This window comes from Rhea pennata, chromosome 5 (assembly GCF_028389875.1).
Source record: "Rhea pennata isolate bPtePen1 chromosome 5, bPtePen1.pri, whole genome shotgun sequence".
NCBI lineage: Eukaryota > Metazoa > Chordata > Aves > Rheiformes > Rheidae > Rhea > Rhea pennata.
Window position 1 is genome coordinate 38,907,940 of NC_084667.1, and position 21,783 is coordinate 38,929,722.

General features: G+C 45.3%; 1 protein-coding gene across 1 annotated transcript; it reads left to right on the forward strand.

The window, feature by feature from the left end:
• The first annotated feature begins 2,310 nt into the window (after positions 1 to 2,310).
• Positions 2,311 to 21,277, forward strand: TH (tyrosine hydroxylase). The gene is made up of 13 exons (XM_062576785.1): positions 2,311 to 2,400; positions 7,567 to 7,770; positions 11,555 to 11,729; positions 12,440 to 12,528; positions 12,745 to 12,812; positions 14,620 to 14,670; positions 15,745 to 15,890; positions 16,380 to 16,515; positions 16,663 to 16,732; positions 17,902 to 17,958; positions 18,616 to 18,711; positions 18,837 to 18,970; positions 21,118 to 21,277. The coding sequence occupies exons 1-13, from the start codon at positions 2,311 to 2,313 to the stop codon at positions 21,275 to 21,277; spliced, it is 1,476 nt and encodes a 491-aa protein (XP_062432769.1).
• The last annotated feature ends 506 nt before the right edge of the window (positions 21,278 to 21,783 follow it).

A 21,783-nucleotide genomic window follows, 5' to 3' on the forward strand; every position in this document is an offset into this window, starting at 1 on the left:
TTTGCAAGTCTATATTACCTAATATATTTGCATGAAATTACCTGGTCTGGCTATAAAATGCATAGGACATCTTCATCAGAAAAGCAAACAGTTAATGCCTGGAAGAGGTGTCTTCTTCACTTTCTTTGTATGTTCACTTTGTTAGCACCTTAATGGAGTTAGGGAAACCATGGAGAGTGCTCTTCCTTGATCTATAACGTGCAAGATGGGTAAGTTTTGATTCTGATGCCTCTTCTGGAGTTGGTTCTTCTTTGTGCCAGTCCTCTTATGACTTTCAGCGGTCAACAATTCATTCTGGTCTTTTTGTTGTTGTTTGTTTGTGTGTTTGCTTGTTTTTCCAAGGACTTGTGAAATTCAGTGTAAAACCCAGCTTTACTAGGAACTGTGCTAGGTTTTGCATGAAAGCTGTCCCGTTCCAAAAAGCCATTCGGTCCCTTAGCCAGGAGCAAATCAGTGACTGAGTATGTGGCCGTTGAGGTGAGCCTTCACTTGCTTCTTAGGTCAAAACACTCTCTTGGTTGCAGTTCGAAGGGCAACGCTGGTATGTGAAGGTCTTCTTTTCTCTGCACTCTCTGAGAAAATGGGCTGAAAAAAGCTCCTGAGAAGGGGCACGCTACAATAAGCCCAGCTGCCAGGACGCCTGCCTAGGCTGCGGTGCGGGAGGAACTCTTACCTCAGAGAGGCATCGCTTACACCCTGGGCTGTCTGGCTACCAGGGCCCACCTCCACCAGTGGCACAAACCGAAGCCATCGTAGGCCTGCACTAATTCAGATCCCCCAGCACCCCTTCTTTCCCAAGGAGATCCTGGAATTCCAGGTAGTGCTTTTCCACCATTTGCTCCTATAAGTTTGGTGGGGTTTTATCTCATATTTCAAGCATCCAGGGTTTAGCAGAGGACAAACAGAAGGTTTAAGGGACTCAGAGGGGATTATGAATGAAATTAAAGCAAAACCAAGGGCTATTCTGAGTGTGTGTAAAGCAGTCCTGCACGTGAGACAGGAGAGGCTGGGGAGAGAAAAGCTCCTGCCTGCCACTTAACTCATCCCTGTAGTTCCCAATGAGAGAATAGCAGGGTGTTTCCAACACTGGGAATAAAACAATCCCAGCTGGTTGAATTGAGTCAAACTTACTGGACCAACATTTTAGCTGCTGCCAACTGCTCGCTTCAAAGCCAACTTGCACCATCTCCCAGCCAGCCAGGCTCTCCCAAGATGCCTTAATGGGACTGGTAGGGTTTTCATGCTGCTTGCACCCTGGGCTTTGCAAGGGATGGCAAAACAGCAAGAGGTTTGCAGCCTTGAGGAGGGCAATGGGACATTGCTCCTTTGCCACTGCAAAAATCATAAGCACCACTGGCACAAATTCAGCTCTCTTGCTTGAAGAGAAAGGGGCCACAGAAAGGCAGGGCCACTAATGTGAACCAGGTATCTTTGACAGATGATTTCAAAAGCAATGCCGTGGACAGGTGAGGCTGTGGGTGGGCTCTCCAGCAAGCAGCCGGTGAAATGCCACTGGCCTCCCTGTTGCTGGTATTTATGCCAGCTGATAGCCTGTCCCCTAGTGTTCTTGCACTTGTACGAAGCAGAGCTGTGCATTTACACAGCATCCATTCAGAGTTGGGGAGCTGCTGCAAATCTGACAGGAGAAAAAGGCCACATTTGCTCAGGGCACACAGTAAAGCACAAACCCAGTGACAGAGCCACCAAGTCTTAAAACCCCTGAGGTCCTCAGGCATTTGCTTTTCAAGAATTACTGCAAGGGGAACAAAACCCTTTGGAAGGCAGAATTTTGACTAGCGTAGGCATTGGGGAAAATCAGTGTTATTTTTCTATTCCTTTACAGTCTTCATTAAACAGCCAGAAGGCAAACAAGGATAGAAGGCTAGAGAGGGTCGAATCTCTTCCTTTCTTTTATTTTGTTCTTTCACTGATCAAAATCCTTTCATGCAACTCCAAGCTGGGAAAGCAAGTGTGCCAGACTGAAACATAGCACAGGAGCAAACCCCTTCAAGAAGCAGGGGTGGAAATTCAGAGAGCAGAAAGCTTTGGGGTGCAGGCAAACAAGTGTGTGTGTGGGAGCGGCTGGTCTGTGAAGGCAGGGTGTCTGCAATCTTCATAGTGATTAGATTTAATGGGACAGAAACGTTTCTCTCCTTCGTGTCCCCTCCTCCTCTCAGCCTGAGGGGGAGATGGGAGGGAGGTGATGATGGGGGGGGGGAAGATTTGAAAGAGCCTTTGACGTCAGCCTAGCCCTATAAAAGGCTGGCAGGGAGAGAAAAAGCTGAGAGCAGAGCACGTGAAGGAGCAGAGATGCCAACCCCTAACATCTCCACCTCTGCAGCCAAAGGCTTCCGCAGGGCCGTGTCTGAGTTGGACTCCAAGCAAGCTGAGGCCATCATGGTAAGACAACCCTACCCCAATCCTTCCCTCTCCCTCAGCAAACAGCACTCTCTGCTCTAGCTGCAGGCAGTGACAACCAGGGATAGACAGACTAACACAGTCTTGGTCAGAGTTTCCTCACCTGGGCATCTCTGGGCTTCGGACTGGCAAAATAAAATTACCCAAACAAATTCCACTGCCTAGGCATACATTAGAAATGCAAACATTAGGAAGGCAAAAGCTAAATCTGATGCACCCCCCCGCAACCAAATGTAACTAATACAACCTGTAGAATGAAGGCAGGGATAACAAGGAATCCCCAACGTGTAATGTAATTGGAAAACCTTAACCTTCTCCTGATCTCAAGGCAATAAGCTGCAGAGATTTTTTCATCTGTTCCAGTATAACGAAAAAATGTTTTTTACTCCAGACAACATACAAGGTACAGCTGATTTAAGTCAGTTTGTTTGTTGTTGCTGTGTCCACAGTCTTGTTCTTTCCCAATACATCCTTCCCCTGATTCGGTTCCCATCCTTCTCCACCACATTCACAGTCCTTAGCTTAGCCTGGGGACTATTTCAGGCACACTAAAGTTACATGTGCAAGGTAAAGGAGAAAAAAAATCATGCTGAGATGTCAAGCCTTTAGAAAGCAAAGCCAGGCGAGCCAGTTACACTGGCTCTAGGGACATTGGCATTTGCCTACCTAACCCCAACGAATGTCAGCGGAGACATGAGAAGCACGGATACCCTGGGACGCAGGACAGCCATATGGATGGAAAATATGGCTGTCCTTTGGGTGACTGTGGAAGCAGGACAGAAGATGACCGCAGCAGGTGGCACAGGGATGGCTGCCCATCCAGGGCTCTGTGGGAGGAAACATGGGGATGGCCCCAGCTTAGGGAACAGCCGTGTTTCGGCAGGCATCTGCATCCCTTTGCTCGCTCCTCACAGCAGAAATGGGGGAGAGCAAAGCCTGCTGGGGGCATGGGGGTGACAGCTTTGGAAAGGGGGGGTTGATGCATGCAGAAAGTCTGCCCTGAAAAACCGGAGTATTTGCTACACTTGGAGCACATATCACAGAACGGCTACTACCTGTATGAATTGCTGAGCAGTGACAGTACTGTCACTTCACTCATCAGTAAATAAAAGTAGCTCTGCAGAAACTCAAATCAGATTTTTCTCACCTTGCATCTTCCCCATCTTTTTTCTAGCTCAGCAGCCAGCAGGCCAGTTGCTGAGTTCTCCATTTCTTTCCCTTATGCCTTGGCTTTTTTTCACCCACTCTTCTCTTAGCCCTGTGTAATGCTGTGACTTGGGAAAATCAGCCAATGTGTAGGCAACAAAAGGTATTGTGGAGAGTGCAGTATGCTAGGAAGGGGAAAAGATTCAGAAAACAAAGAGGTAAGCCTGTTTTCACTGAGAAATAAAAATCAGGGAAGGCTTCCCTCTTACAAAAGCCTTTTCTTCCTGGAAAAATAGTGAATATTTAAGTGATTCTTAGAAAACTTGTATTTTCCAGGGGGCTGGTCAAAGCATTACTTGAGATGTTTGTCCCTCTCTGGAGAAGGGGAGGGTGTTTAGTTATTACGAGGACTGGGAAGTTGCTCAGTGTTTTGCTAGGAAATGAGATACTGGGCAACAGGGCCAGAGGAATGAGGTTTTATCAGGTGTATTGGCAGGAGCAGGGCAGCCTGTCTGGGGCTCCTTCAGGCTAGAGCAGATATAAAACCTCAGCCTCTCTCTGAATCCCCTCATTCAACGGCAATTTTCAGAACAACAACAACAAAAAAATCGTCCTGTTAGGACTGCATCAGGAGCGAGCAGCATGACAGGCTTTGCCCTTTCCTCTTATTTGGAGGAGGAAATCTCCACAACCCTCTTATTTATTTTGCTGACTCGCGCTGACCGTGAGGCGTGACTGTGCATGTGAAGGGGATGGCACGAGCCCCTGTCCCCACGCGGTGCCAGCAGGCCGTGGCTGAGGGCCACCCAGCCCCTGCCTGCCGCCGCGCCGGCTCTGCTGGGCTCCGAGGGGCTGCCCTTGCCGCTCACCTCCAGCGGCTCTGCGCGAGGGCGGGGGCCTTGGAGGGGAAATAGCACAAACTCAGGGGAAAAGGGTCTTCCCCCAAATTGCTTTACGAACCCGTCTGTGCAGGAAGGTGCTTTACGCACCAGCCATTCCAGCTACACTGCTGGCTGCAGATAAAGCTCACACCACAGAAAGTTATTTTCCTGTATATTTACTTTCTCTGTTGCTAATAGTTTTTACAAGACACCTCTGTGCTGCAGCTATAGCAGGGCTTTTGTTACAGCACATACAAGTATACTTAGCCAGCAGACAGTGGCTGGATGCAAACAGCAGAAAGGGCTGCCAGGAGAAGCAGCGATGAGATATTACTGTCCCCAGGCTACATAGCAAGATTTATGCTTTAAAACTCCTGCCTGTTTGCTAGATGGTTGCAAGCAATAAGCCAGGGAGAAAGCCAAAGTACTTGAATTCAGAGGGTCATGTTTTTAATGTCTCTGCTCAGGCCGAGCACTCTGAGTTGCAGCAATTTCAAAAAATTGAAGATTAACCCATCCTTGGTATGAGGTAAGCCACTATATCGGACACAGGCTGCAGATAGGCAAACTGATGTTTGCAAAATCAAACTAAATTTCAAATTGTAGCTAGGTAGGCACTCAGGCAGCTGGTAGGCAAGGCAGTTCAGAGACACCACATCACCGCAGCGTCAGGAGAAAGGCAGGCATTTATTTATCCGGAGATATCAATCTGGCTAGTTTGCATACAAGAAGACTGATTCCTGATTTCCAGCAAAAGTAGGCAACCTTCCAGGGAGTGTAAGCACAAGGGGCGGCGGGGAGGGCGAAGAGTCGGAAAGCCAGGCAGGACTGAGCGTGCAGCCGAGGCGGTAGGCAGCCCCCTCCCAGCACCCCCCTCCCAAACAAAAAGCAGCCTTTGCCTGCTGTGTTTTAAACTCCCCCCCCTCGCAGAGCAGGCAGCCATGGAGCTTTGCAGCTCGTGGGCTCCCTCGGTAGTGGTGGTGGCCCACCCCGCGTGCCCCGTGTCCAGCCAGGGCAGCTCTGAGCAGGGACTTAGCTCAGCACCTTTCTTGTGGGGCTGCAACAGCTGCATCTCATGGGTGCCCAAGCATGGCTGCCTCTCCCTTCGGGGCTTTCCAGTCATGCCAGACTTCAGGGTATTTATTGAGACTCCTTCCTGCCGGTTTTTAAGCTAATCTGCAGCCTGTGGATGGGAGTCTAGTCCTCCTTCTCCCACCCCTGCATAGCCCCAACCAGAGGCAAAATCTGCTGCACTTCTGCACTGTGGGGCATAGTGCAATAAACACCTTCAGACAAGCAGCTGCCTGGCTGCGGACCGCTGCAGAGCTCAGTTACTGCGGCTAGTGCAAGACTGTTTGCCCTGCTTATTGCAGGCGCTTTAAAGCAAACACCAGCTTAACTTTAAACAGAGGAGTGATATAAAACACATACTTAAAGCTGAGCACGTGCTTATCAGCTTTCTAAAGTTAAGGCTCAGGATACTTATTAGATATCTTCTCTCTTTGGGTGTGAATACTGTAGATTTAGACAAGCAGCAATATGAGCTTATTTATTAGAAAGTGTTTTTCTGTGCCGCAAGGAATAAAGCAGTTGAGGATCAGCAAATATAATTTCCAAATAGTATCTTTATTAAAAAAGGACTGGGTAGAAGTGTGTGGGCTGGTGCCTGGATGTGCAGCATTTTTCAGACTTCATTTAAAATGTCAGAGGGAACCCCTGAAGCTGACTTTACACCGTTAAAGCATCCAAGAGGATTTTTAGAGAAAACATTTGTTACTGATGGTGGGCTTTGAAAACGAGAGGGAAAAGAGATTTAGTAGTTGAGCTGGCTATATTTTTCAGAGGAAAACATCCTCCAGACTTTCACAAGATAGATGGATGAGCATGTTTCAATTTTCTACATATTTTCTATGGAATTGGAGGAAAAACTGCAGCCAATGTGGCTCTGTATGAGGGTGCTAAATGTCTTTATGGGCTGCTCCTCCTTCGCTGCTGTCCCAAGTTTCTTTTAGCAAGTTCTGAAGGTTTGCCATGTGGTTTGGATATTGAACACAGAAAACTGGAACCAGTTGAGTTGCCTCTAAACACAAAACTGACTTGTAAAATGACTAAGAACAAATAAGCTAATATTTTGGCTATTTGTGTAAACAAGGAAGCAATGGTGATGGTAAGAGTTTGCAGCTCACTGTAAATATAAAAAAGGTAACCTAACATGACCCCAGGCACAAAGATGCGGCATTTCAGGTGCAATTACAAGTAATAGACATCTGAAGGAGTTTGCTGGGATGAAAATGAATCTACAGATCAGTGGGGAGCAGGAGAAATTTATTTGCTGGTGTAAGTGGACGTGGCTCCAATTGTACTTCAATGGGCAGCCATCCACTTAATGTCAGGAGAAAATGACTCTGCGATGTGTTTTAAGTGCCAGTAAATAACTATAAGTAAAAGGCTGTTAGGCTACCAGTGTTCCTGCCCCTTGAAGCGTGTCTGGAGAGCAGTGCAGTGTGCAGGCAAAGTAGCGCAGGGAGAGTGTGCATGAGGATGTGCGTGGTGGAGTGCTCTGCAGAGGGCACCGAGGAAGCAGTGCTCTCAGGCCAGTGCTTGGGCTGGGCCCTGGAAGTGGTTTAGCTAAGCTGCCAGGCTAATACACCAGCAAAGAGCCACAGAAGTAGATGAATTTGTGTTTTTTGGTGCGGGCATCAGTTGCCCCCTCCCCAATACACCTTTTCTCAGTTAACATCATGTTTATCTAACACCTCTCCATTTTAGTTCATTAGGCGCCTGAAAATTGAGTAACATTTTTTCTCATTTTTAGTTTTCAAAAAAATATTGAGAACTGTTGATAGGGAAGGTGAGGGGAAAAGCCCACTCTCCAATCATACTCTGAAGTGTATTTTGCGCAGACACTTCTCAAAGCTTCACTTTTCAAAATACATATATATATATATAATGTATTTCTAAAGACCAGTCCTCATCACCAGACCATCCTTTTCAAAGCCAGACAAGTTAATCTAAACTTCTCCTTCATTGTCTGCTCACACCTTAACCAGCTATGTGTGATACCCTCTAATCTCACATACAGCTTTACCAGAAAAACTGCTTATTTCTGTTCTGCCTTCAGTCTCCACGGTTTATTGGTAGACGTCAAAGCCTCATTGAAGATGCCAGGAAGGAAAGAGAGGCTGCAGCTGCAGCTACTGATGCTGCGGAGTCCACAGAAACCATTGTCTTTGAGGAGAAGGATGGGAGAGCCATGCTGAATCTTTTCTTCCTGCTAAAGGGAGCCAAGACTTCACCACTGTCCCGTGCACTCAAGGTATTTGAGGTGAGTTCCTAACCCACTACATCAGACTTAAGGAATGTACTAAACATTTGGTGGTCACTCAGTGAGAAACACCACTTCAGTCTACTAGAGAAGAGTCAGACTAGGTCTGCCTACTACAAGCTCTCAGTTAATTCTCTGCATGATTTCCCCACACTCATGCCAATCCCCTTTGCTGTGTTCATGCCCCTAGTGCCCCTTTTCTCACTTTGAATCACTAGGAATGAGCCATATCTCCACCTAGTAGTGCTCTGATTGTAGTACTCTCTCCCTTAATTATGGGAGCCAACCACCTCGCTCTACATCTGCAGTCCACATCACCGTGGAGCCAGCCACACAGCTACATACCTGCAGTTCGCGGCACTGTGGCTTGTAGCGAGCTCTAACAGCACCTTCTACTGCTCAGCACTTCAGCCTCATGCGCTGGTCTCTGCTGGCACCTGCGAAACACGGGGTACGGTTTGCATGGCTAGCACAGTAGCAATCAGCTTCTAGGTCAAGGTGTCGACTGTCTCCGAAAGGCATCACTGCAGTGATCCTTGGTCAAAGAGTTACAGGAACAGCTTCACCCTGGATATAAAATTGGCATATTGATTTCCAAAGTACTTCCTGGCTTTAGGAATGGATTTGATTCATTTGTAAAATGTTGTGCTAGTTCCTCTCCAGAGATGCACTGTGTGGATGACTTTCATATCATGGGGGACTGGTAATTAATAGAGTTTTTTCCTCCTATCCAAGAATCAAAATTTTCATTATCTTGGATATTGGTACCATGAACAGAAAGACTTACTGAGATAAAGGCTAATGATTTAAACAGTAGCCAAAACACGATGACTTGCATTTATATAGTACATTTCCATCCATAAGGATTCAAAAGCAGTTTGCAAACTAAGGTTTGGAGCTATGTTTCGTATATAGCACTTTAAAATTTCATTGACTTCAGCAGTGAGATGAGAGGAGAGGAGATTTTGTTCCTATGACACAGCCACATACAGCGTAAGTGACCTCTGTAGATTTCTGGTCCAACCCCGTGCTCAGAGCAGGTCCAGTCACTCAGGACTATGCCTGTTGTGTTTTGGATACCCTCATGGTTGTAAATCCCACAGCCTCTCTGAGCTCCTGGTCCAGTGTTTGACCAATCGCATGATAATTTTTTTTTCTCTTTTCTTCAACGTTCTTGATTCCAACTTGTGTCCATTGCCTATTGCCCTCCCACTGTGCTATTCTGAGACAATCTGGATCTGTTGTTTTCTCCACAACCTCCCATGAGGCAGTTTTAGACATTAAAAAGTCTCCCCTTCATCTTCACTTTTTAAGACTGGACAAATCCAATTCTCTCAGACTCTCCTCACATTTCATTGTGCTCCAGCCCCTGACCATCTTTGCAGCCCTCCAATGGATCTGCTACAGCACATCAGTGTCTTTCTTACACATGACACAGCACTCCAGATTCTGAATAGAGAGGAAGAATTATGTCTCTCAGCCTGAGGTCTAGTGTCTTGCTGACACAGGTTAGTACACAGCTGGCCTTTCTCGTCACAAAGGTATGCTGTTAGTTTATGTATTAATACAGAGAGTTAAAAAAAATAACACTTTCTTTCCCCATAAAATGCAACAATTGCTGGGGTAAAATCACATCACCAGCAACACCACACAGCAACAGCATTACCTTATAGAGGTAACCACACAAAAACTGATTGGGAGGGGGGATAAGTATTTCCCTGAAATTGTAGGGCATTCTAGCTATTTATTGCCTATCCAGTATCATCTTTGCTAATCTTATGAAAAACATTTAAGGATCTTCATCAATTACAAAATACTTTCCTTGTATATCCTTTAAAATAAGGGCATATTCTGGGCAACATATTGTTCTTGTCTCAAGATCAAAAGTGTCCTTCAGACAAGCCTGTGAGACAAAATCCTTGGTATTGCCATAGTTGTAGTCTTCTTAGGAGAAAAGCAGAGCTGTCAGAGAAGGTGTGAAAAATCCTCCATGAATGTGTGTCATTCTGCTTGGCAGGCATGAAACATAGAAGTAGAAGTCTTGTACTAGGAAGATTTTATATTACAATGGTTTTAAAGTCTATAATTAAAAAAAAATAAAAATCAAGCAAGAATTAGGGCCAGCTTATGTTCAAATAATACTTGTTTCCTCTTGGAACAATTTGCTTGCTGCATTAAGAGCTCTCCTGGTTAAAAAAAAAAAAAAAAAAAAAAGAAAAAAACTCTTTTATCTTGTCACAGAGAGCTTTAAAAATAATAAAAAGACAAGCATGTCAAGCCACAGTAGAGGAAGATTCATTTCCCAGATGCCTCTGGCAGTGCAGGTACAAGATATGAAAGCAGATGGGCATAATGACATTTGCCTCATCATGAACCAGGCTTCAGGGAAGCTGATTTCACTCTGCTCTATGTGTTACATGCAGTCAGAGAATAGGTAATGCAATCACAGCTGTCAGATTAGTGCAAAGGTATTGATTATTGAGGGACAATGTAATAGTGAAGTTGGTAGGTACATTCAAAAACACAGTCCTAAATTTAATTTACCTGTGGCATTGCATCTGTTCCTTCTCATCTCTCTGCCTATGATTAACAAAAGAAATCATGTCCCTTCCTCTACTGAAGATCTTCCTGAGACACTGGAAAGGTTGCGTGATTGCCCAAGGACTTGGGCTTGCATTGCCAGCTTTCACTGAGCTAAAGAAAATATTCAGAAACCTACCAGGACCTTTGGGAAGACTATAGACCCCATTTTGCCCATCTCTATTCTTTAAGTTCAGTTCTGATAAAGAGCAAGAAAACAGCACTCCTGAATACTTGATAGAGCTCAGGAACAGTCTGAACATGGGCAGAACACATTTCCCTCATGACTGTTTTTCTCCTCTCCTCGAGGGCACTTAAAAGAATAAAATTGTTTCAACTGGCATTACCATTTTAAGCACTGGGATGTAAGTTGCTCTGAGGTCTTTTCATCAGTGCTTGTTGATAAGAGGGAGGCCAGACTTTTCTGATGTAGGACACTGAGCATGAATGAGACAGCTGTTTCCTCCTAGCCGTGACCACATTGAGGGTGACCATAAATGTATGATGCAATGTGAAACCCTGACTCACAAGGAATTAGATGTTCAACCTATCTGCCTGCAGGGCTTTTTTGGTGGATCGGTTAATAAAATGATTGCTGCAGATCCATTTTGGCCATAAACCAGCAAACAAGGAAATTTGAGGGGGGTGAGTTTTCTCCAAGAAGCTGCACTGGGAGCCTTCAAAACGCAACACTGCTTTCTAGCAGCTTCCTTGAAGCGAAGACAGTTCAAGGAAGGGGTCCGAGAACTCCATGGTCTTCCCTAGTTTGGGCCGAGGACGGGGAACCGCGGCGAGTGTCCGGCCGCGGCGGTGGTTTCAGCACCCTGGCCAGCGCCGCCCCCGCGGGCTCCGTGGAGGCGAACCGTTTTCGGGTTAAATTACCAAAAAAGTGCCTTGCCTTAAGGGAGAAGTTAAAGCAAAAAGGTGGCATGTTGCAAAATGAATTTCCCATCCTGTTAAGATCATGTTTTCTTCCGAGGAAGTTTTCAGTTGAAAATTGCTGACCAGCCTCATGGGCTGTCAGTCTAGAACGAAAAACTGTGGTATTAATGAATAAATCTGTTCCTCTCACTTAAAAACAAGGATAAAATCATACCCCCCACCCCATTGTATCCTTTTGGACATTTGGGGGAAGTACTGGTAGGTGTTTCAAGTGCCAGAGACTTGTTTAATGCTTTTGTTCTCCTTCTTAATGCTCTAAAAGACTTTTGAAGCTAAAATTCACCATCTGGAGACCAGGCTGAGCCGAAAACCCCGTGAAGGGACCAATGAATTGGAATATTTTGTGCGGTGTGAAGTCCACAGCTCTGACCTCAATACTTTCATTAGTTCCATCAAGAGGGTAACAGAAGAAGTGAGGACCACTAAAGAAGACAAATGTAAGCAACTTACAAAGTGTTTGTAAGTTTTCATGCAGAGGCTGAGTCTTAAAAACCTGAGTAGAGTCTTTATTATTCACAATGAATCCTGTATTTGGGTTGTCTGGAGACCACCCTGGTAATATTGTTTAACTGTAGTTACTTCATGGTCCTTGTAATCCAGATCCCTTACTAAGAGTTAGAGTTTGCCTTTACAAAGGCATTTCTCTGTGACTTGAGCATGCAAATAAACCCCCTGAGCTAAAGCATCTGATGACTCTTTCATCAGGACATGCCAGAGCAGAAAGGGCTCATTCTTTTGCAACCTAGTCCATGAAGCACTTAAGCTTCCACAACAGAAGTAGTGATAAGACTGAGAACACCTTTGGATTCCAAGATTCATGTTGGATCTCTGCTTTTTATTTGTTTTTACAAAATCTGGAGTCTTTGAATGTGTTCCAATATGATCTTCTTGTTTAGTTATATCACAAATATTCCTTTGGGAGACAGATGGGGAAGTCATGAGATGGAGACTGTGACATTAGAACTGACTGTAGGGTAGGAGCATTGAGAGCGAAGGACCACAGCCAAGGAAGTACAGCTACATCACGTGCAATTGTGTGCGTGTATGTGCTGTGTCAGGTCACATATGTGCGATAGAACACCACAGTCCCTTCTCAGCTTTCACTTCCACAGCCGCAGTTTCTCTTTCTCTCTCTCTTTCCCCACAGTCCACTGGTTTCCCAGAAAAATCTGTGAATTGGACAAGTGTCACCACCTGGTCACTAAGTTTGACCCTGACTTGGATTTGGATCATCCGGTGAGTTAGTCTGTGTGGGCACATCCTCCCATTCAAGTCCTGAGCATTTCCTCAGAAGCAGGGAGGTAGAAAACACCCATTACTGCAACTGGTCAGAAAATTATCATTCAATCACCATCATTAAAGAAGTTGATTCAACCAGTGATGAACTTTGCTGGGTAAGGAGTTTTAGTAACTAATTAAAAATCCTGTCTCTGTTCCTATTTGTCATCACAGGGATACTCTGACCAAGTATACCGCCAGAGGAGGAAAACGATAGCAGAAATTGCTTTTCACTATAAGCAGTAAGTCTTTCCTAACATCCACACAGAAGTAATGCCTTGTCAGTGCAGCCTGTTGGGAAGTTATGGTGCTACTTCTATGAGATTTTTCTCTCCTTTGATGATGTTTTGTCTCCCCATTCAACCTTGCCAGCTACTTTTCTGTGCTCCTTCTCTCTGTGTGTTCCATTTTTTTCTATAAAACTCTCTATGGTCATGAATTCATATATGCATAAATCCAGAACAAACCTCCTGCATAACAAAGCTACATATAATTCCATTACCCCCAAATTTCATTCTGAAATATTGCATCTCTTTTAGAATGACATCTAGTCCTGACTTCAAAGTTTCAAACACTGAAAAAAAAATAGCAAGTGCTTAGAAAAACTGTTCCAATGGTTCATTATTCTGACTGTGAAAAATGTGTGCTTTATTTCTAAACTGAATGTCTGTAGCATTAGTTTTCATCCACTGGATCACACAGGCCTTTCTTCTGCTAGCCTGAAAAGCCATCTGCTGTCAGAACTTTTTTAAATGGTATTTATAGACTCAAAATGGTTCACCTCTTAACTATCTTTGATAAATTAAACAGATTCTAGCAATGGCTTCATCATTGTCTTACACAGAATTAAGATTCTCTCTTGAATGCCTACGTAATACTCATATTCTGATGTATCCAGTGATAGCACTCAATCACTCAGCTACAACATCAGGCAGAGCTGTAATATGCAGCTGGCTTTTATAAAATAATCCCTAGAGCCTTTTAAGTAACACTGCCTTCCACTGTAGCATCTCCTTCCCTGAAGAGGATTTAAATGCAGAGTCCTGTAGTTAGCTCTGCTGGAAAGCAGGCTACAGAAACAGTCTGCCTTGCCTTCTTGAACTACCCATAAAACCAGTTGGATCCCAGTAGGGCTTACTACTCTATTAGATTTCATGTTCTTTGCATATTTCAAGCCCAGAAAATATATATATATGTGTGTGTGTGTGTGTGTATGTATGTTTTTATCCTGTACTCTTATTAAATGTATGGAATGTCATTGTGCCAGCAAGAGAGTCCTGAGGGACCCAGGAAGATCATGCACTCATTTAGGATAAACGACATATCTCCTCTAGAGGCTAGCATTTATAAGGTGCTGTGTAACACCCCTTCTGGCTGTAGAGATGCAGAAAGAATAGAAACTGTGCTTTACCACAGTAATATGTGAACATCTTATCTGTTCAAATACAGAAGGATTTAGGAAGTATGATTGTAAATGGTAATGCAGAAAAGGCAGAAGTATCAGTCTTCTTTAGTTCCTGCTTGTATTAATGTTAGCATTTTTTTTCTTGCTGTCCTTACTCTTATCGACCATATATTTTTCTGCATTCAGATTCTTATTCTTCCCTTATTACCTTCCCTTATTCTTCCTTATTAACTGCTTTTATTTCCTAACCACTGATTCATTCTGATGGCTTTAAGAATCAGCTTCCTGCTATGTTATACATCAACTTCAGGCATACATTCTTTTTTTCTTTTTTTTTTTTTCTTCTTTTTTTCCCAGCAGTGTTTCCATTTTCTGGAAAATACTATGCTTGCTAAGCTTTCAGTCATTCCTTGTTCATTATAACCTCTGGTTATACTAGAGCTTTTCTTGTCTCCATGTATTTGTTGCATCTGTACAAGTGACCCAGTACCAAAACTCTGTCTTTCCTATCACCCCCTTGTTTGGTTTAAAGATGTTTGAGCAACATCATGCAGAGCACCTTCTCAAAGGTGCATCTTTTTCAAAGGGAAGAGCAGCCTGGCTTGTGCTCCCCTACTGTCATTAATGGTGCATTTGCCTTGCAGTGGGGACCCAATCCCTCATGTAGAGTACACAGCGGAAGAGATCTCTACCTGGTGAGTGCTACTTTAATCTGTGACCTTTACTGGCTTCCACTATCTGAGGTGGCAACCAATAGAGATATCAAAGCTCCCTTCTCCCTGACTGCCTGTGAGGAAGGTGCAGACAAAGCATCAGCACAAGAAGTTGTGAGTTAAAACCTAAATGATTATGGTGTGATATCTTGAAAACTATATCAGGAATTCAGCATCCTACTTAAAGAATTATTATAAAATCACTTAATCACTGCATGGTGTTCTATGAAGGTTGTAAGAATTGCATTAGGGAGAGCTGAGGAGCACCCATCTAAGCAGAGATGACGGAGAGAAGTGCATAGTGCCGAGGCCATCTAATAACTACAGTGATCTTCGGAATTGCTCAGTCATCAAACTGCAACCAAAATAGTGACGATCTCTCTCCTCCTCTCTTGAGGCTGCACTTTCAGCCTGGCTTCTCCAGGAGTTCCTCCAAGGGATCCTCCACAGACAGCTAGGGAGGTCAGTTTGGAAACCACTTCTCCAAAGGGAAGTTGGCTTAGTGGCAGCCTCCAAACACAAGGATAGTTATCATAGATGCAGAGAGAAGTGTGAGGACAAGAGTGAATATCTGGATCATATCTCACTTGGGAAAACGTTTCCTCTGAGCACTTCCACTGCAGAAACACCTCTGAAAACAAGGCTGACTATTAGAATTGATTATTCAAACTTCTAAAGGTCATTCCCCATTTATATTAAATGACTTTGCAGGGTGACTTTAGGAATTAACCTACAGGGAATATTTTAATTCCACTTAGTACCTCTTATATGCAACATTGACCTCATATAAGTTCAAGGTCAGAAGTAGGTCTGTACAGAAACATCTTTGTTGGCATTGCAGACTCATTTGAATGGGGAGTGACTGTGCATGTATTCATATGTGTGCATGTGTGTGTACCCCTATGAATGTGCAGAGACACATAAGCTTGGTGGTGTGGAAAACAAAAAGGATAAAAAAACAGGCACATGAGAATTTGATAGCATATAACCAGAGGACAGGAGCAGACTAGACATGCAGAGCTGGGCTCTGACCATATACCTCCTCTTGTTCTGAAGGAAAGAGGTATACAGCACGCTGAAGAGCCTGTACCCAACCCATGCCTGCAAGGAGTACCTAGAAGCTTTTAATCTACTGGAGAAATTCTGTGGCTACAGTGAGAACAACATCCCTCAGCTGGAGGAGGTCTCCCGCTTCCTGAAAGGTGAGTACAACCCAAGTGGAGATTCGTGAAAAGCAAGGGCAGCCTGAAACACTGCTGAGGTCCGATGGAGTGCCAGGGCTCCAGCATGGTACCAACAACTGCTGCAAGGAAACACAGACTCAGAGGAGGAGGAGGGTGCGAGGTGAGATTTGGAAAGAGGGCTAGGAGAGGCCTGTGCATTGCACACACTAGCCAGGTGGCTGACTACAGTTGGCAGGGTCTGCCAGGTAATGGGAGGGTAGGTAAAATGGTGGGCTGCAGCTGCAAGCCTAAGCCCACAGTCTCAGTCATCCTTCTGAGCACTTGACCAGCCTTTGTGCTGGCCTAAGGAGCAGACATTGCTGCCTAGTAGAAATATTACGTCTGGTGCTGTAGGACCTCTTAAATTTCTAGCACTGATGTTCTTGCTGCACACACTTATAAAACTGGCTGCCAGTGCAGCCCTGTGAGCCACAGCACACTCCTCAGTGACTGCATGAACTGTTTCAGAGAGAACTGGCTTCCAGCTCCGGCCCGTGGCTGGCCTGCTGTCTGCTCGGGACTTCCTTGCCAGCCTGGCCTTCCGGGTGTTTCAGTGTACACAGTACATCCGCCACTCATCCTCGCCCATGCACTCCCCAGAGCCGTGAGTACTGTCTAGCCCAGGATGGCCTCCCTCGACCGAGACAGCTCCCCTAGCACAACAACTCGCTGGGGATTAACATTTTGTTTTCTCTCCAGTGTGAAAAACTTGTGCTAATCACGTTTTCCTTCTTTTCATGGTCAATGGAAGGGACTGCTGCCATGAGCTCCTGGGGCACGTACCAATGCTGGCTGACAGGACATTTGCACAGTTCTCTCAGGTACAGCACATCTCTTCCTTCACACTGGGAGAGCAGCAGGTGAGATGGGAACCCAAATCAAACTCAGTATCGCCCTCCCAGCAGGCGGTTCCAAGGATGTTACCGGGAGGAGAGTTTCTCCTCTCCTAAATTCTCCTATATTTTCACAGCACTGCAACAGTAACTGTGCGTTGCTTTTTGGCTGCCCAGTTCTAGCAGGAGCTATCATAGGACACAGCAGTCTCCTCTGAACCAATGACTGCAAGAGGAGAGAGAAGCCACAGCAATACTACATATTTGTTCCTTCTCATTCACCATAGGCAAGTCAGCCATGGGCTTGGTAGCCGTTCCCTGAGTATATAACATGACTGCCTCTATCTCCATGTCAGCTGATTCTTCTTTGCTTCCAGCTTTGCCTCTGACTGCTCACTCATTAATTTCAGATGTGTCACTCACCACCTAAGCTCTTGTTTTTCCTAAGATTTATTTGTTTTAAGAACAATGTTCAGAAGCCTTAGTCATGAACCCTAATATAAGGTAAAAATGTCACACACTGCACCGAAGTGTTTTTAATCTGAGCATGACAAAACTGTAGCTGATGCCTGAGAGTTCAAGGAAATAATATCAACAACCAGATAGATAGCAATCTGCACCTAAGTGGATGGATCATGCCCTTTAATGTAGTCAGCAGAGAAAAGGAAGGCTTGAAGGAAGAGGACAATGAGGTGGGTTGGTGGTGGTGGAGGAGGATGAGGATGGGGAGTTGCCCCCAAGCACAGTGGAGAGAAACAGAGGTGGAGGCTGGGCTGACTGGAAGCAGAAGCAACCATGCTGTGACCAAGGAGAGCATGGCAGGTGGAGAAACAGGTCATGAAAAGCTTTGCAAAAAAAAAAAAAAAAAAAAAAAAAAAATTCAACAGCAATTTTCAGAAGCACTGAAAACTTTGAAGTAATTCCTAATATCAGCTATGAAACATGCAGGTGTTCCCAATCCCAACAGCAAAATACTTTTATCCCTCTCAGTGTCTGCAATAGTGTTGTAGGACATTTCTGAACTGTTGACTGGTTATCTGTACTAATTGCATCAGAATGTTATAACTGACCAAACTCCCAAATGCTGGGTTTTAAATGAATCTTGCTGCAGTTGACCAGATCTATACTGACTTTTGCCTCTTCCCTTTTCTTCCTAGGACATTGGGCTTGCATCTCTGGGAGCAACTGATGAAGAAATTGAGAAGCTTGCAACAGTAAGTTTTACTTGCAGCATGATTGGGACCCCAGTGACAACAGGGGAAACTGGTGCACCCTTGTTTCCCCCAAACTTAATGTTTTAGAATCTCTGTCTAAGGTGCTGCATCCCCTGCTTTTTCATGATGACTGTGCAAAGCAGAGATCAGTTAAAAAGCAGAGCTCACTTGCACATTAACCCAATTTTCATGGGCACTAGAGTATCATTAAGCATCATATTTCTAAAGACAGCACTGCTGGGACTCTTTAGAATGGGATTAAATTACATCCGTTTCCTTCAGCTCTCCCTTGACAAGGTGAACTGCCCTGCTCCAAGGGCAGTCAACAGAGACACTGTATAGTTGCTGCATGCTCAGGAGGACAATCCAGGTAGTGCTGTGTCCAGAAGAGCTTCCATTTGCTCCAGCGTAACCTTGGGCTCATTGCTGGTCCGAGGCTGGCCAAGCCTTGAGCTGTGCAAGTAGATGAGGAAGTGCTGCCTCTCACCTCCCATGGGTCCTAGCAAGCCATTTCACCGCCTGACTCTGCAGGCCATGTCAGGAGCTAACTTGTTTAAAACATCCGCAACTCAGACCACAGTATAAGGATTCAAAAGTGAGAGGGAGATGAAGAGGAGGACTTGTGTTCCCTTTGTGTTTTTCTTTTTCCTTGAACAGCTTTACTGGTTTACAGTGGAGTTTGGGCTCTGCAAACAGAACGGGGTAGTGAAAGCCTACGGAGCTGGGCTCCTGTCTTCCTATGGGGAACTTATAGTAAGTCTCAGCAGAACTTGCTTCTCTCTACTCCAGACTCTGTACAGCTACCTATTTTCCGTCTCTGTTATGCATGTGAGCTCCGGTTCCCTCCATTACCCATTGGTTTTCTGCTGTTTCTGCAGCACTCCTTGTCAGATGAACCAGAGGTGCGGGACTTTGACCCAGATGCTGCTGCTGTCCAGCCCTATCAAGATCAGAACTACCAACCTGTGTATTTTGTGTCTGAGAGTTTCAGCGATGCCAAAAGTAAACTCAGGTAGGCTCAGGCAGTGAGGGGGACTCAAGCAGGATGACACAGGGCTATCTCAAAACAGCAGCTGGTATGGCAGCAGATGCTTTCCATTAAGGATCTCAGGAACACTCTGGAAACAAGTATCAGTCAGGTCTTTCAAAACCTAATGCTTAAAAAAGCATTAACTCATTTTTATCTGTGACAAAAATGACTCTCTAGTTCCCACTTGGCCCACCTCAAGTCCTTTGGGTTTCCAATTTGCTTGAGAGCTATGTGACAAGTGGTGTAGGGAGGAGAGCAGAATGGAGGTGGAGACATTTGTGGAGATAAGGCTGAATATGGAAAGGAAAGGACAAATCTAGCACTAGTTCTTACAGGAGAGAGTTAAAGAAAACTTCCAGTTCTCAAAGCAGGCAAGGCAGCCTAACTGGGGCTTAGCTGGTGATCCAGGACTACCCTCTGTTCACTACAATACAGTTGTTCTTCTTGCTATGAGAAGACTGACTGATAAAGGCCAGGTGCCTGCCCTCCCTTCAGAAATATTCATCTCGGTTTTCAGAATGAATCTTTTTAAGTCAGGGATGGCATTTAGCTTTCTGCCCAGAGCTGTGTGGTTGAGAGTTTTAGGAACAAGGTGAAGAACTGCTCAAACTGGTGGCAGTGTTTGAATTTAGGATGCAGGAAAAAATGAGCAGCTGCTTAAGGGCTTCATTGTCATCCAGGCAAGTGCAACTTGCTCGCACCGTTCCTCCAGAGCTCAGCTGCTCAAAAGCAAGTACCTGGGAAGCCTACCCTTTCACACAGACTGCTTATGCTGCTTAAAAAAAAGACCGAACCCCAAACTGTTGGATAAATCATTTCTCTATATTTGAAAGGGGAAAATACACCACATATACAGTCAAGATTAGGCTATGGGGCTTGGACAGTGACAGGCACTTTAAATGATCCTATTTGAAGTGCTCAGAAACCACATAAGTGCTACTTTAAGAGGTGAAAGCAATAAAATGCCTATATTGTTTACATTACCAGCAACCCTGAGTGGCTACAGCCATGGGCCTGATAGTCAGGGCTATCCCAAGCAAAAGGCCCTTTTCCCCAAAGTATTTTCCAGTGAGGAGCACAGTCAGTACTCTTCCAGGTACCCACAAATGATGCTGTACATACAGGCTTTAGAAAGATGCAAAACGTGCTAGAAAGGAGGTTTGGGGGAAGCAAGGTCTGCCTAGGCTCAGCCACATTTTAAGAGAGGTAGGTGGCATGGGTATTTAGGAAACCCATTGGTTTCTCTGTAGTTTTCCTTCACCTGCACCTTAGGTAGCTCCCTGCACATGCCAGCAACTTTCTTCCATGTTACTCCCTGCAGAGCTGGTTGTGCATTTCACACCTGGACCACAGCTGTCAGGGTTAGGCTTTCCCACAGTATGGGATACCAGCTATAGCAGGAGTCCAGGGAGAGGACACATTTTCCCCCCAAGACTGCAGCAGAGCAGACCCACAGTAGCCACAAGAGGGTACCCTAGGCTAAGCCATTCGGGGGAGAAAGGATAAAGTGGCAAGGGGCTCTCCTGTCACCAGGACTGGCTTATTCCCCTTCTTTCCAGGCATTTTCAGCATGAGATTCTACCCATGAGTAGCTAAATTTGGACCCCAAGTCCATTTTAAGAGTCACAGCAGGGTGTGTGCAGGGGTAAGCGTATCTTGTCAAGCACATAAACTTTAGCTTTGGAGCTGAACATGAGAAAATATCTTGGGAAATCTCACCTTTGATTATTTGTCCTGAGACCTCCAGAAGCACTCCACCACATAAAGTAAAAATAGAGGGTAGCTTGGCACAGGTGACAGCCACAGAGGTGGCAACTTCAGTGCTTCTTCCAGTTTGATGTAAGCCCATGTTTTCAGCCCAAGTTGAGAGAGAGATAGCGGCCCTGGGAAACTGCAGACTCAGGCTCAGTCACCCTAGCTGAACAGGAATGATCTCAACTACTGCTGTACCCCCATCAAGCAGCAAAAAATGGGAAACATACAGTTTTTGTGCTAATTTAGAAATTCTACCTCCAAAAGGCATTTATCTGTTGTAAATTTATTTGGGGAGGAGGGAAGAGAAGCAAGAGGGAGCAGGTGGCTCTGAGACTCAAGGTTTGCAACAAGGCTTTGGCACCCTTCCCTTTCAGGAGCTACGCTGCCCACATCAAGCGGCCCTTCTCGGTGAAATACGAGCCGTACACCCACAGCATCGAGCTCCTGAACAGCCCGCAGACTATCTGCCACTCTCTGGAGAGCGTAAGGGATGAGCTGCACTCACTTATTGATGCACTGAATGTTATCAGTTAATCGGAGAACTGGGCTCTTTCCTTCTCCCCTTCCCTCGCAGCAACAAAACTTCTCACACCTAGTTCCCAGCTGGTAGCTTCTACCTGTTTTCTCCAAACTTTGGCACTGCTGCCTGTCACTGCCCTATCCCAACAGCTTTCTGCATTTGTATTTAGGGCCAGCTTGGAGGAGGGCAGAGGGACTAACCCAAGGCCTGCTCATGTTCTTACTAGCATTTCTATTGACTTAGAAGCCTAGCACAGGCCACAAGCATGGGCCAAGCTACAAAGTTAAAGTCAAGAGCTACGGTCCAGGCTCCCAGGTACCAGAAAGAAGAGAGAAGCTGATTGGGGAAGGGGCTGTCTGTCTGCCCCTCAGAGAGTAGCTCCCTAAGCTGCTAGCATCCCAGAAAGAGCCAGCTACCCCAGACTGAAAGGAGAGTGACCCCTTCAGGCCCTCTTTTGAAGGCTCCCACCACCTGCCCCCAAGCAGCCACACTTGGGACCACCACTGCCCCTTTGGCCCTC